The sequence below is a fragment of the Rhinoderma darwinii genome, chromosome 3, assembly GCF_050947455.1.
Source record: "Rhinoderma darwinii isolate aRhiDar2 chromosome 3, aRhiDar2.hap1, whole genome shotgun sequence".
NCBI lineage: Eukaryota > Metazoa > Chordata > Amphibia > Anura > Rhinodermatidae > Rhinoderma > Rhinoderma darwinii.
In genome coordinates, this window is record NC_134689.1 from 219,314,621 (window position 1) to 219,328,214 (window position 13,594).

Sequence of the window (13,594 nt, forward strand, 5' to 3'; positions counted from 1 at the left end):
ATTAAAAAACTAGACCCGCAGAGAGTCAGTGGTTCAGAGGAATGGAGCGAAACTAAGAGATTCATTAAGACCCAGAGGCTGCATTGACCCAAGGGTCCAAATCCAGCGTGCTTCGCATTGTGCCAGTTTTTGTTTGATATTCCCCCCTCTCATGCCTGCAACAATGTGATCAATGCCTCTCACCTTTAGCTTTGTTGGATCACAGGAATGGTATGTTTTAAAATGGCGCGGTATAGGTTTTAGAGTTTCCACGACTTCATCAGTGTCTCCAAATTTGCATCTCCGCTCTGTGTACCATCCGGGTGGAGGAGGTGTGCGCTGGCGGGGGGTGGGGGAGTGGCTCACTCACTCTCGGCCGAGTCTCTGATCCTGGTTGGACGTGGGCGGCGCTGTCAGACAGCGTCCGCGCACTTCCGCCTGGATGACTCGATACCGGAAGTGGGGAGTAGCCATCTTGCTACCCCCGGCCTGTCGCCGAGTACCTCCGACATTTCCCACTGCCACCAATTACAGTCTAATTATGCCCATATTTAAGGGAGGGTCCCGCCGGGAAGACGCCATCCCCGGACGAAGGCATCAGCCGAAACGCGCGTCGGGACTGGCGTCTCCCCCATGTTGGCTACATGAATCCGGGTACGTAACATTACTTTTTTCATATGCATCTGGCTATCTGTTGGTATTATGACTCCTCGACTCTCACCTATATTTGCTTTAGTGCTGCCAATCACACTCATGACTTAAATTCTGTAACACTTGTAAACTGCATACTTGGTATATGAATGATTTCACCCATGTGTATTGGCCACATATATTTATAACCTTTATATAATAGGCAAATAGTGGTTTCAACCTGAGGATCTGCACTACCTGCACCATCTATTCATGATATGTTACGTATGCATTTAGAGATTTTTTTGATATACAACAGTACTGATCCCGGGTCTTGTTACTTATTGTGTTACCATTAATATTTATACACAACATGGGCTGACGCCAACTTACACTGTATGACTCATTTTTTAAATTGTCCTGTTTCTTGAATTTGTTAATAAAGAATCCTTTCTATTGCAATATCTTGTGTGTACTTGACCTCTTTTCTCTATAGGTTTCGTAGTAATGCTATGGTCAGAGTACCAGGTCATATTGGGTTATATGTGTGCTCTCCTCAGTCTATAGATTTAACTATGTGTGTCACCTTGACCCTTATGGACATATAAAGATATATATATCATAATTTCTTTGGAGTTCACACGATTCCTGCTTGTGTACATATTGGTTGTCTATATACCTTTAGATCAGGGGTCTCAAACTCAGCCGGGTAAGTGGGCCGCATATAGAAAAAATGGGAAGTTGACGGGTCGCATTACTTTCAAATTTGATACAATACAAAATTATTGCTAATCAATTAGTTATTTGTACTACTATAACACTATATTACTATAATAATAATAATACTACATTACTATAATAATACCGCTAGGTTTAAAATTTGAGATATTTCTCCACGTGCTTATTTCAACAATCTAGCTTTCCATTTTAAGTATCGCTAAATGCAGTCCGGAGGCTCAGTTAGCACACATGTCAAGATTGGGCAGCCCCTTTTTAGGTAGTTCCACAGTGCCCTCTGTGGATGCTGCCGCAGTGCCCTCTGTGGATGCTGCCGCTGTGCCCTCTGTGGATGCTGCCACTGTGCCCTCTGTAGATGCTGCCGCTGTGCCCTCTGTAGATGCTGCCACAGTGCCCTCTGTAGATGCTGTCATAGTGCACTCTGTAGATGCTGCCACAGAGTCCTCTGTAGATGCTGCCACAATGTCCTCTATAGATGCTGCCACAGTGCCCTCTGTAGATAATGCAACACACCGCTAGATAAGGCCACAGTGCCCTCTGTAGATAAGGCCACAGTGCCCTCTGTAGATAATGCCACAGTGCCTTCTGTAGATAATGCAATACAACCCTAGATAATGCCACAGTGTCCTCTGCAGATACTGCCACACACCCACTTGTAGATAATGCCACAGTGCCCTCTGTAGATGCTGCCACTTTGCCCTCTGTAGATCATGCCACAGTGCCCTCTGTAGATAAAGCAACACAACCCTAGATAATGCCACAGTGTCCTCAGTACATACTGCCACAGTGCCCTCTGTAGATGCTGCCACAGTGCCCTCTGTAGATGCTGCCACAGTGCCCTCTGTAGATGCTGCCACAGTGCCCTCTGTAGATACTGTCACAGTGCCCTCTGTAGATGCTTCCACAGTGCCCTCTGTAGATGCTTCCACAGTGCCCTCTGTAGATGCTGCCACAGTGCCCTCTGTAGATGCTGCCACAGTGCCCTCTGTATATGCTGCCACAGTGCCCTCCATAGATGCTGCCACGGTGCCCTCCATAGATGCTGCCACGGTGCCCTCCGCAGATGCTGCCACAGTGCCCTTCGCAGATGCTGCCACAGTGCCCTTCGCAGATGCTGCCATAGTGCCCTCCGCAGATGCTACCACAGTGATGTCAGGGGCTTGCCTAGAGCTGGAGTCCCGGAGCAGAGCCGCTTCTCTCACTCCGCCTGGGATTCCAGCTCTGCTCCTGACATCACTGTCCATATATGGACAGAGATGTCAGGGGCAACCCCAGAGCTGGAGTCCCGGGCAGAGCGCTAGTAGGCTCTTCCTGGGACTCCAGCTGTGCTCCTGACATCACTGGGACTCCTGCTCTGGGGAAGCCCCTGACATCATTGTCAATGTATGGACAGCGATGTCAGAGGCTTCCCCAGAGTCCCAGAGCAGAGCCTATACTAGCGCTCTGCCCGGGACTCCGCTCTGGGGAAGACCCTGACACACTGTCCATATATGGACAGCGATGTCAGGGAATTCGACAGAGTCCCGGAGCAGAGCCGATACTAGCGCTCTGCACGGGACTCCGGCTCTGGGGAAGACCCTGACACACTGTCCATATGTTGACAGCAATGTCAGGGAATTCCACAGAGTCCCGGAGCAGAGCCTATACTAGCGCTTTGCCTGGGACTCCGGCTCTGGGGAAGCCCCAAACATCGCTGTTCATATGTGGACAGCGATGTCAGGGAATTCCAGAGTCTCGGAGCAGAGCCGATACTAGCGGCTCTGTGTCCCGCGGGCCGCAGATGACAGCCCCAGGGGCCGCATGCGGGCCGCGTGCTTGAGACCCCTGCTTTAGATCTTGATGTGGGGGGGGGCTGCCTCTATTGGCTCAGAAGGTGATTAATATTGTTCTGTTGGTTATTAAAAAGTGCATCTTACGTCACTTGTTGCAGGCTTCTGTTCCGGAGCTCGCGGAGGTACTGACTACTCTCAAAACATTATTGGGGTATGATAAATTGGAATTAGAACGACATAAAGAAAAATCCACAGAGCAGTTTTTCAAAACTTGGCGTACATTTATTGAAAAGCTTTATTCTATGGCTGAGATTGGGGTATTAATGCGTACATTTCAATATACATCGTGGTATAATTTGCAGAGTGTTCAGGGCACTCTGGGCATGTTACAGAGCAGTTAAGAGATTGATCATCGGGATGGGTGTGTTCAGGGTGTGAGGAGTGTTGGGAATTGTATTGCAATTGTTCATTTACATGTGTTTTACTGATTACAAGTAAAACACAAAATTACTTTGGAGCTGGAATACACTATTGTATGATATGTCTTGTACTGAATGTGTTGTACACATTATTTACATGTATGTGTTCTGGTTCTGAATAAAAATTATTTTTAAAAAATATATATATTTTAACTTTTTCAGATATAGCTGCTTTGTATCCTGTATACAAAGCAGCTGTATCTAGCGCTGAAACCTTTATCGATCTGGTCAACAGCACTGATGGGTTCAGTGAAAGCGTTTTCTGCGTGTCCCTGACACGCAGGATCGAGCTGTTACTGATCACAACTAAGTTCATAACTTAGATGTGATCGATGACAAGTAGAACCTGACCACTTTCACTGAACCTGTCAGTGCCGCTGATCTGACATTCAGATCTCAGTGCAAGAGACAGCTGGTCCTTATACAGAATACAAAGCAGCTGTACCTAAAAAAGTTAAAATAATTTTTAATAAAATGTAATGAGAAAGTTGCACAAAACACACTGATACACACACATTTTTATATATATATATATATATATATATATATATATATTCATATAACCTTTTCAAAGGGTTTCCACATAGCATAAACGCTGTGGAATTTCCTCAACAGAACTCAGTGCGGAAATTCCACAACATTTGAAGTAGCCGCAAAGTTGATGAGATTTAGAAAATCTCATGCCAAAATGTTATGCGGAAAGTGTTCTGCGGTGCGACTTTCAATTCCGCAACATGTCAATTTATGCTGCGGTTTCTATGCGGCGATGCTGCGTGTTTGGCCCATAGACTTCAATCAGAGCATAAATTTCTACAACAGATTTGTTTTATAACAATTTTTACAGCGTTTATGCAGCGGAAACGTAGTAAAAACCGCTGGAAATACGCAGATGCACATGTACCTTGCTATAACCAATATTTAACACTTACGCCGGGTTCCCACGGGACGGATATGCTGGGTGAAAATCCACGCAGCGTATCCGACCAGGAACCCGCAGTACATTCCGACCGAAAACCGCACCATACTTACCTAGGTCGTTGTTATGGCAACGCGTGCCTCCATCACAGTCTGATCCGGCCTCCCTGGATGACGCTGCAGCCCATGTGACTGCTGCAGCTGTGATTGGCTGCAGCTGGGTCACATGGGATGTAACATCATCCCATGAGGCCGGCCTCTGATGTCATCAAGGCCGGCCTCTTGGGATTACTTACCATCCCATGTGACCACCTCTGCAGCCTGTGATTGGCTGCAGCAGTCACATGGTATGCAACGTCATCCCAGGAGGCCAGACTGCAGGAAGGAGGAGGGCATTCTGGGTAAGTATGATTTTTTAAAATTTTCCGTAGTTGTGATTTTTGCAGCGTAATCACTGTGAATGCGCCGCACAAGTTGCAACACTGGGCTTTCTGTTGCAGGTTTTGCATCCCCATTGAATTCAATGTGGAAAACCCGTAACGGAAAATCAAGAAAAACGCAGCATAAATTGACATGCTGCGGAAATAAATACCGCACCGCAGGTCAATTTATTAACGTTTACACTGCGGGTTTTTTCCGCAGCGTGGTCATGAGATTTTCTTAATCTTATTCACTTTGCTGCTACTGTAAATGCTGCGGAATTTCTGCACAAAATTTAGTTGTGGAAATTCTGCAGCGTTTATGCTACATGGGAAACCGGCCTTAATTCACAGGTAAAATCGCTGCGGACAAAACGCAGCGTTTCTGCAGCAATATGAGCAGGAAAAACGCACAATTTGGTGCAGATTTTTGTAATAGATTTACCAGCGTTTTTCCTGAGAAAATCAGCATCGTATTTTGTGTGTTGGAACATATCCTTAGGCTAAGTTCACACTGAGCCGATACTCCGTAAAAGCACACAGCGTATCCGCCCAGTGCGCCGCAGGGAATTCCGAGTGAAAAAATGCACCAAACTGGTGCAGCTTTTTGCACGGAATGTGCGCTGCGGAAAACTGCAGAATTTTCCCGGCCTGCTAGCAGGTCGTCGTCCTGGGATCAGTGTTCCCTATAAGGTGCGCGGCTGTGCACATTCCGTGATCCGACCGCTCACTAAACTTTAAAGCCCACGCACTGTCACGGGCGGCGAGCGGATGCAGTGGCGTTGCTAGCACCCGAGGGGGCTCCAGTGCTAGCAACAGCCACATTCACTTGTATGTGCGTCCTCAGGACGCACATACAAATGAATACTATAGGCTGCAGGCAGGGCCGGCCTTAGGGGTCTGCGAGCGCACAGGGCGCTGCACCCTCCCAGCATGTAGGGGCACCACTGGGCTCTGCCTCTACTCTGTGCTCTGCTCTTAATTACACACATGGAGTAAATAAGAGCCGAGAAGCAGAGGATGAAGCTCCGCCCACAGCCCGTCCTGCAAGAAGCCTGTGATCCCGTCAGCAAGGAGAGATGGTGAGTATCTATATGTGTCTGTGTGTGTATATGTGTGTGTATACAGTGTGTGTCTCTGTGTGCATACATTATGTGTCTCTGTGTGTATACAGTATGTGTCTCTGTGTTTGTGTGTGTATATGTTACAGTGTGTGTGTGTGTGTGTGTGTGTGTCTGTCTGTCTCTGCATGTGTTTATGTCTCTTTGTAAAAGTGTGTGTTCAATATTAAAGTAGAACAGATAAAATGAAGATATCTGTGCTGCCTCCTATATACCCTGCCGCCCCCTATATGCCCTGCTGCCCCCTATATACCCTGCTCCCCCTATATACCCTGCTGCCCCTATATATCCTGCTGCCCCTGTATATCCTGCCCCCTATATATCCTGCTGCCCCTTATATAACCTGCTTCCCCTTATATAACCTGCTGCCCCTTATATGCCCTGCTGCCCCTATATACCCTGCAGCCCATTATACACCTTTCTGCCCCTTATATACCTTGCTGCCACTTATATACCCTGCTGCCCATTATAAACCCTGTTGCCCCTATATACCCCGTTGCCCCAATATACCCTGCTGCCCCTTATATACCTTGCTGCCCCTTATATACCTTGCTGCCCCCTATATACCCTGCTGACTCCTATATACCCTGCTGCCCCTTATATACTCTGCTGCCCTTATATATGCCTCTGTGTGTGTGTGTGTGTGTGTGTGTGTGTGTGTGTGTGTGTGTGTGTGTGTGTGTGTGTGTGTGTGTGTGTTTATATGTGTCTGTGGGTATAGTTATCATCTACAACATTATCTGTACTCAGAGAGTTATCACTGTATTATCTGTGGTGTTACATAGGACTGCAGTTAACACTACTACATTATCTGTACTGGGTATACATGTGTCTGTTTGTGAACGTGCCTTTTATGTATTTGTATATGTTCCTGTCTGTGTATTTATTTGCCGGTGTGTGTGTGTGTGTGTGTGTGTGTGTGTGTGTGTGTGTGTGTGTATATGTGTCTGTACGTCTATATATTTACCTGAATGTGTGTGTATGTATATTTGCCTGTATGTCTAAATATCTGTCTTTATGTATGTACAGTATATATCTTCCAGTATGTGAGTGTCTATATATGTGGTTAATTTTTGGTTTGTGTAGGTGGCGGCAATAGAGAATCCCGCAGAGGGCGTCATTCAACCTAAGGCCGGCCCTGGCTGCCGGTCACGTTAGGCCTGCAGCCTATAAGGCGCTGGGAGTCGTTCAGGCTGGGGTGATGACGTCACATCATCACGCTGGTCTGTGCATGCGTCCCACCGTGTAGCACTCCAAGTGTCGCTGGAACGGGGCAAGGTAAGTACAATCTTATTTATTTTTTTAAGGAACTGTGTGGCAGTATACACAGGGGGAGGGGGCTGTGTAGCACTATATACAAAGGGAGGGGGGCTGTGTGACACTATCTACAGAGGGGTCTGTGTGGCACGATCTACAGGGGGGGGTCTGTGTGGCAGGATCTACAGGGGAGTCTGTGTGGCAGGATTTACAGTGGGACTGTGTGGCGCTATCTATAGGGACAGTGGTGTAATGAGGGATTCTTTCATTGATGCCTATAATTAGTGATTATAACTGTCTATTTTACTGCTGGACTTGTAATATTATAGTATTTAAAAAAGTTATTTAAAACTAATTTAAAATAAGTTTTCTTATTCTCTTATTTAGTCGCTATATTAGCATTTACTGGGGGTATTACTTTTGGTCATCAGATCGCCCACCATTGATGGAGATTTGCACTGCTCCCTAACTGCCCCGCTCAGGAGCTGGCAACACTTAGGGTATGTGCACACACACTAATTACGTCCGTAATATACGGACGTATTTCGGCCGCAAGTAGTGGACCGAACACAGTGCAGGGAGCCGGGCTCCAAGCATCATACTTGTGTACGATGCTAGGAGTCCCTGCCTCTCCGTGGAACTACTGTCCTGTACTGAAAACATGATTACAGTACGGGACAGTTGTCCGGCAGCGAGGCAGGGACTCCTAGCGTCGTACATAACTATGATGCTAGGAGCCCGGCTCCCTGCACTGAGTTCGGTCCGGAACTTGCGGCCAAAATACGTCCGTAAATTACGGACGTAATTAGTGTGTGTGCACATACCCTTAGAGGGAACATTGATTGGGATGACGTTTCATCCCAGGAGACCACTGCAACCTGTGATTGGCTGCAGCAGCAGTCACCTAGGATGAAACGTCATCCCAGGAGGCCGGCCCTCTGACCTAATCCAGGCTGGCCCCCTGGGATGACGTTTCATCCTATGTGACCGCCGCTACAGCCTGTGATTGGCTGCTGAGGTCACATGGGATGAAACCTTCCAGAAGGCCGGCCGGGAGGAAAAAACACAGACTTCTGGGTAACTATAAGATTTTTTTTTAGTCGTGTTTTATGCGGCGAAATCGCTTCGACATTGCCGCAAAAAACCCCACACCATTTCTAGCCATTGTATGACTTGTTTTCTGCATTTTTTAGCAGTTTTCCCCTCTACAGGCTCTACTGCTAATGGTCACTTTTCCCTGAGCTTGTGGCTAAAGCCTAACTACTATCATTTTTCCCATAGAAAGCACACACAGACAAGAAAACATACTGCTCCCCTGTCTATTATATATATATATATATATATATATATATATATATATAAAAGCAGCAGCGTGGAGGAGATTATATAGCAGTAACTAGCAGTGTACTTGTTAATCCAGTACTAGGTGACATAAAACACTTACTTTACTTACTTTGTATTTCTTCTCTGTCTGTCTCTCACTCTGCTCCTGCTCCCTTCTTCCCCTCCCCTCAGACTTCTATTGGCAGCTGTAACTGGCTCCTTTGGTGAACATTTAGTTGGGGGGAGCCTGATAAGTAGAGAGAGAGGCATTTTTTTCTCTAATAATATACTGTATATTAAAAAGTTTTTTTATATTCGCTTGTGCTATTGATTTATGCAAAGTTTCTTCAAATTGCAGTGCCTATATTTTTTGGTACATGAAGAAGCTCTCTGACAGCTACCATTGCAGCCATGTTAGTTTTCATTTTCTGTCAACTCGTCATCCAGAGGGGCATTTACCCTCCCTCACTCAGGTCCTCGTGGCAGTAAGCAAAGTGAGAGGACCCTCTTATCCCACACAAGCTGATTCATGTGTAATGTTGGGAAGTGTAGTGGTAACATCAATGATGAAGGAGTTCACTAGCTTCTCCTTCTATTTGATATACAATAGAAATCATAATATGTGGTAGTAACCAGATTGGTTTTTCAGTTTTTCAGCCAACACATGTAGTAGTTTTATTGTACCTCTTGAGACACATACCCTGAACCGTAATGTCTCGTGGTTGGTAAAAGTGGTACAAAATTTGACACTCATGATAGTTTGCGACCGTGGCCAATAATGGCAGCTCATTTGTGAAGCAAAGGACAACCAGGTCAATTCATGTACTGTACATTGTAGAGCGGTGAGGTGCTGCATACTGGCATTGTAAGATGAGACTTTTCATTTATTTTGCCACCCTTCATTATGCTCCACATAGGTGTACCCGATGTATTTTGCTTTGACAGGCACATTTTAAGAATGTGTTCAAACATTCCTGTCATAATTGCTGGAATATTTATATAATATATTTTAGTTTACTTCTGGCCTTTATTGCAAATCTCTATGTTCCATACCTCAAGAAATGACTGTGATGGTACTTGCGAAAAACACACAAACGTTCATGTAACATTTTTGCAATATAGCAAAAGTCCAATAAAATGTGCACAATTTTCACGCACTTTCCTCGATTATTGTCTTCAGTTTAATCATGTATTTTTGTGCTGGTTATGCTGCATGTCTTATATGTCTTCTATTCTGTATTCCAGGTTCTACATTGAGAGTATATCTTATCTCAAGGACAATGCCACTATTGAACTCTTCTTCTTAAATGCCAAGTCCTGTATATACAAGGTAAGAACACATTGTTTGTGTAACTATCCAAATCATTCCACAAGGTTGAAGCCTGGAATATGGCGCTTGCATTATGGGTAGGACTGCTGAATCATGGCACTGTGCCTTACATTGTGTTATCTTCCAGGAGTGTTTATAGGATAAAGGATCAATAGCACCTTTTGTGAGAGTCAGCTACACCTTGCAAGTTGTCGATCAGTCAACATTACAGCAATCTGTGTTCAACATTTATAATAGTAATGCATTCACATTTACTTAAAGGCTATGCACACCTTAGAAATCGGGTTTGTTTTTGTTTTAATAAAAATGTCAGTGTGTTTGGTGCAACTGTCAAAATAATTTTTATTAAAAATAATTTTTACTTTTTGAGATACATGTGCTTTTTATCCTGTATACAGAGCAGCTGTATCGTACGCTAAGACCTGTATCCGTCAGGTCCGTGGGACTGACGGGTTCAGTGACCGCGGGTCAGACACGCAGGATCGAGCTGTTACCGATCATATCTAAGTTCACAACTTAGATCTGAACGATAACAGGTGGGTCCTGCGAGTCAGACACTCAGGACCTGCTGTCACTGAACCCAGTGGCGTAACTACCGCCGTAGCAGCCGTAGCGACTGCTACGGGGCCCGCGGCATGAGGGGCCCGTGTCGCCCGCCGGCACGGGCCCCCACCATGGCCACAGGCTCCGCTAGCAGCCGCTATGGCTACTACAGCGCGACGACACTTAACACTACGGCAGAGCAGGGAGGTATCTCCCCGCTCTGCCATTAAACAAAATACATGTATCCCCTATCCACAGGACATGTATCCCCTCTCCACAGGACAGGGGATACATGTGTGATCGCTGGCATTGATAGGGAGAACGGGGGACTGACAGTCCCCTGAAGTTCTCCATCACAAACCTCGGACTTCCGGGGTCTGTGTCGGCAGCTCTGTAGAAATGAATGGAGCGCCGGTGGCGCTTGTGCGCATGCGTGACCAGCACTCCTTTCATTTTTATTGAGCTGCCGACACAGACCCCGGAAGTCCGAGGTTTGTGATGGAGAACTTCAGGGGACTTTCGGTCCCCCGTTCTCCCTATCGCTGCCAGCGATCACACATGTATCCCCTATCCTGTGGATAGGGGATGCATGTTATTTGTAGGACACACTGTAGGTCGCATTTTTTTGGGGGCGGGGGGCTGTATGGCGTTCCCTACAGGGGGGGGCACTGTATGGCGTTCCCTGCAGGGGGGGCACTGTATGGCGTTCCCTGCAGGGGGGCGCGCTGTATGGCGTTCCCTGCAGGGGGGACGCTGTATGGCGTTCCCTGCAGGGGGGGGGCGCTGTATGGCGTTCCCTGCAGGGGGAGGCGCTGTATGGCGTTCCCTGCAGTGAGAGGCGCTGTATGGCGTTCCCTGCAGGCGGGGGCGCTGTGTGGCGTTATCTACAGGGGGGGCTGCAAAAAAGGCACTATCTACAAGATGGGGGGCTTGTGTGACACCCAGGGGAGGGGGGCCCTAGTCAAAAGTTTGCTATGGGGCCCGGTCTTTCCTAGTTACGCCCCTGACTGTACCCGTCAGTGCTGCTGACCTGACAGATACAGGTTTCAGCACAAGATACAGCTGTTCTGTATACAGGATAGAAAGTAGCTATATCTCAAAAAGTTAAACTAATTTTTACTAAAAAGTATTTTGAAAGTTGCACCAATCACACTACACTGATAGACATTTTTATGAAAAATAAATAAAAAAGATTTCAAAGGTGTTCATAGCATTTAATTGTGATATCTATAGTACCATATAAGATATGATCAATTTGAATTAACCAAATCCTTAGGGAAATTTATGAGCTGTTCTAATCGATTATTATCATGTAATTGTGACATGTATGTAGTAGTAGTAGTAGTAGTAGTAGTAGTAGTAGTAGTAGTAGTAGTAGTAGTAGTAGCAGTAGTAGGCAATTTACAATCATTTATTGTAATGACATATTGTTCATGTTATACATATAGTGCCATTTGCATTATGTTTGTCAGTAAAATCAGCCTCATTAAAGGGGATGTATCAGATTAGAAAAACATTGTTGCTTTCTTCCAGAAACATAAAATTTTCTAGAAGTGCAATAGATCCCATTGCCCACTAGATGGCAGTAATTTCACATTTATCAGAAGTGAGCTTGCTAAATCAAGATGCATTTGTACTATACAAATGCCTTATGTATCAAATTAAAGGGGTTTTCCAACGACTAAAAATTGATGGGTTGGGGTCCGACTCCCGGGGACCCCACCGACCAGCTGCTTTGAAGGGGCCGCAGCGCTCGTACAAGCGCTGTTTCCCCCTCATTTCTTATAGCTCACTGTAAATCGTCAACACGGATGTAGCAGCATTTCACATGTATTGCAGCCTTTTCTCTCATTGAAGGCTGCAATACATGTGAATCGCTGCTCAATGCGCGTTGACGATTCACAGTGAGCAAGAGGAAATGAACAGGAAGCAGCACTCGTACGAGCGCAGCAGCCCCTTCAAAACAGCTGATCGGCAGGGGTCCTGGGAGTCAGACCCCGACCCATCAGCTATTGATGGCCTATCCTGAGGATAAGCCATCAATTTTTAGTTGCTGAAAAAACCTTTAAAGGCTATGTACACCTTTGAAATAGTTTTTGTTTTTTTATCAGTGTGATTGGTGCAACTTTCAAAATACTTTTTATTAAAAATTACTTTTACTTTTTGAGATACAGCTGCTTTGTACACTGTATCCAGAGCAGCTGTATCTAGCGCTGAAAACTGTATCCGCCAGGTCAGCAGGTTCAGTGTCGACTTACCTGCAAACGCTGATGCTGCTGCAGAATCAAATGTAGCCTCTGGTGCCGATGTGTCCTCGCTCGTCCGACACGATGCAGGACCTGGGGAAGTGACGTCACAGCGTGATCTCTCGAGAACACGCTGTGTCTGCACTGCCAGAAGCTGGGCGTTCTGAAGAGAAGTCGATGATACTTCTCGTCAGAACGCCCAGCTAGTAAAAGAAGTAAAAACGCCCAGATGTTACACACATAATACACGCCCAGTTGTACTTTAACTTTAAACACGCCCAGTTGTACTTTAGAAAGACTCATTTACATAAATATAAAAATGGCCATAACTTGGCCAAAAATGCTCGTTTTAAAAAAAAAACAAAAAAAACGTTACTCTTATCTCCATTGCAGCGCCGATCTGCTGCAATAGGAGATAGGGGTTGCAAAATCTGGTGACAGAGCCTCTTTAAATCAGTCGTGACCGAGGCCAAAAGGACACACTGGGGGGGCCTATGGATACTTTTACGTTTTACTGCCACATACTCTAATCGGACACTGCAGAAACAGTGTGAATTCAGACTAATACAAACTTGTATTGTGAAATACTATTATAAGAAAATATGTTTGACCACTACTAGACGACTTCTACAAGTTAGAAGCTATTCTATAATGACGAAATGTTTTAACTTTTTTTTCTCAAACACACTTAAAACAAGCATAGAAGTAAATTACTTACATGCAGCTTTAATGGTTATAAGGTCAGCCTTTACTTAGGAAGCACAGAATGTATTATTTTAAAGGGGTATTCCGATTGTATGCATTTATATATATATATATATATATATATATATATATATATA

At 45.5% G+C, this 13,594-nt stretch overlaps 1 protein-coding gene across 3 annotated transcripts in view; it reads left to right on the forward strand.

Annotated features, from left to right (window-relative positions):
* The window catches only part of FRMD4A (FERM domain containing 4A), a 383,316-nt gene that overhangs the window by 272,386 nt on the left and 97,336 nt on the right, over positions 1 to 13,594 (forward strand). For all 3 annotated transcript variants that reach the window (XM_075857392.1, XM_075857390.1, XM_075857391.1), the window contains exon 5: positions 9,879 to 9,963. In XM_075857392.1, coding sequence (XP_075713507.1) covers positions 9,879 to 9,963 — 85 coding nt within the window. The remainder of the gene's footprint in view (positions 1 to 9,878; positions 9,964 to 13,594) is intronic.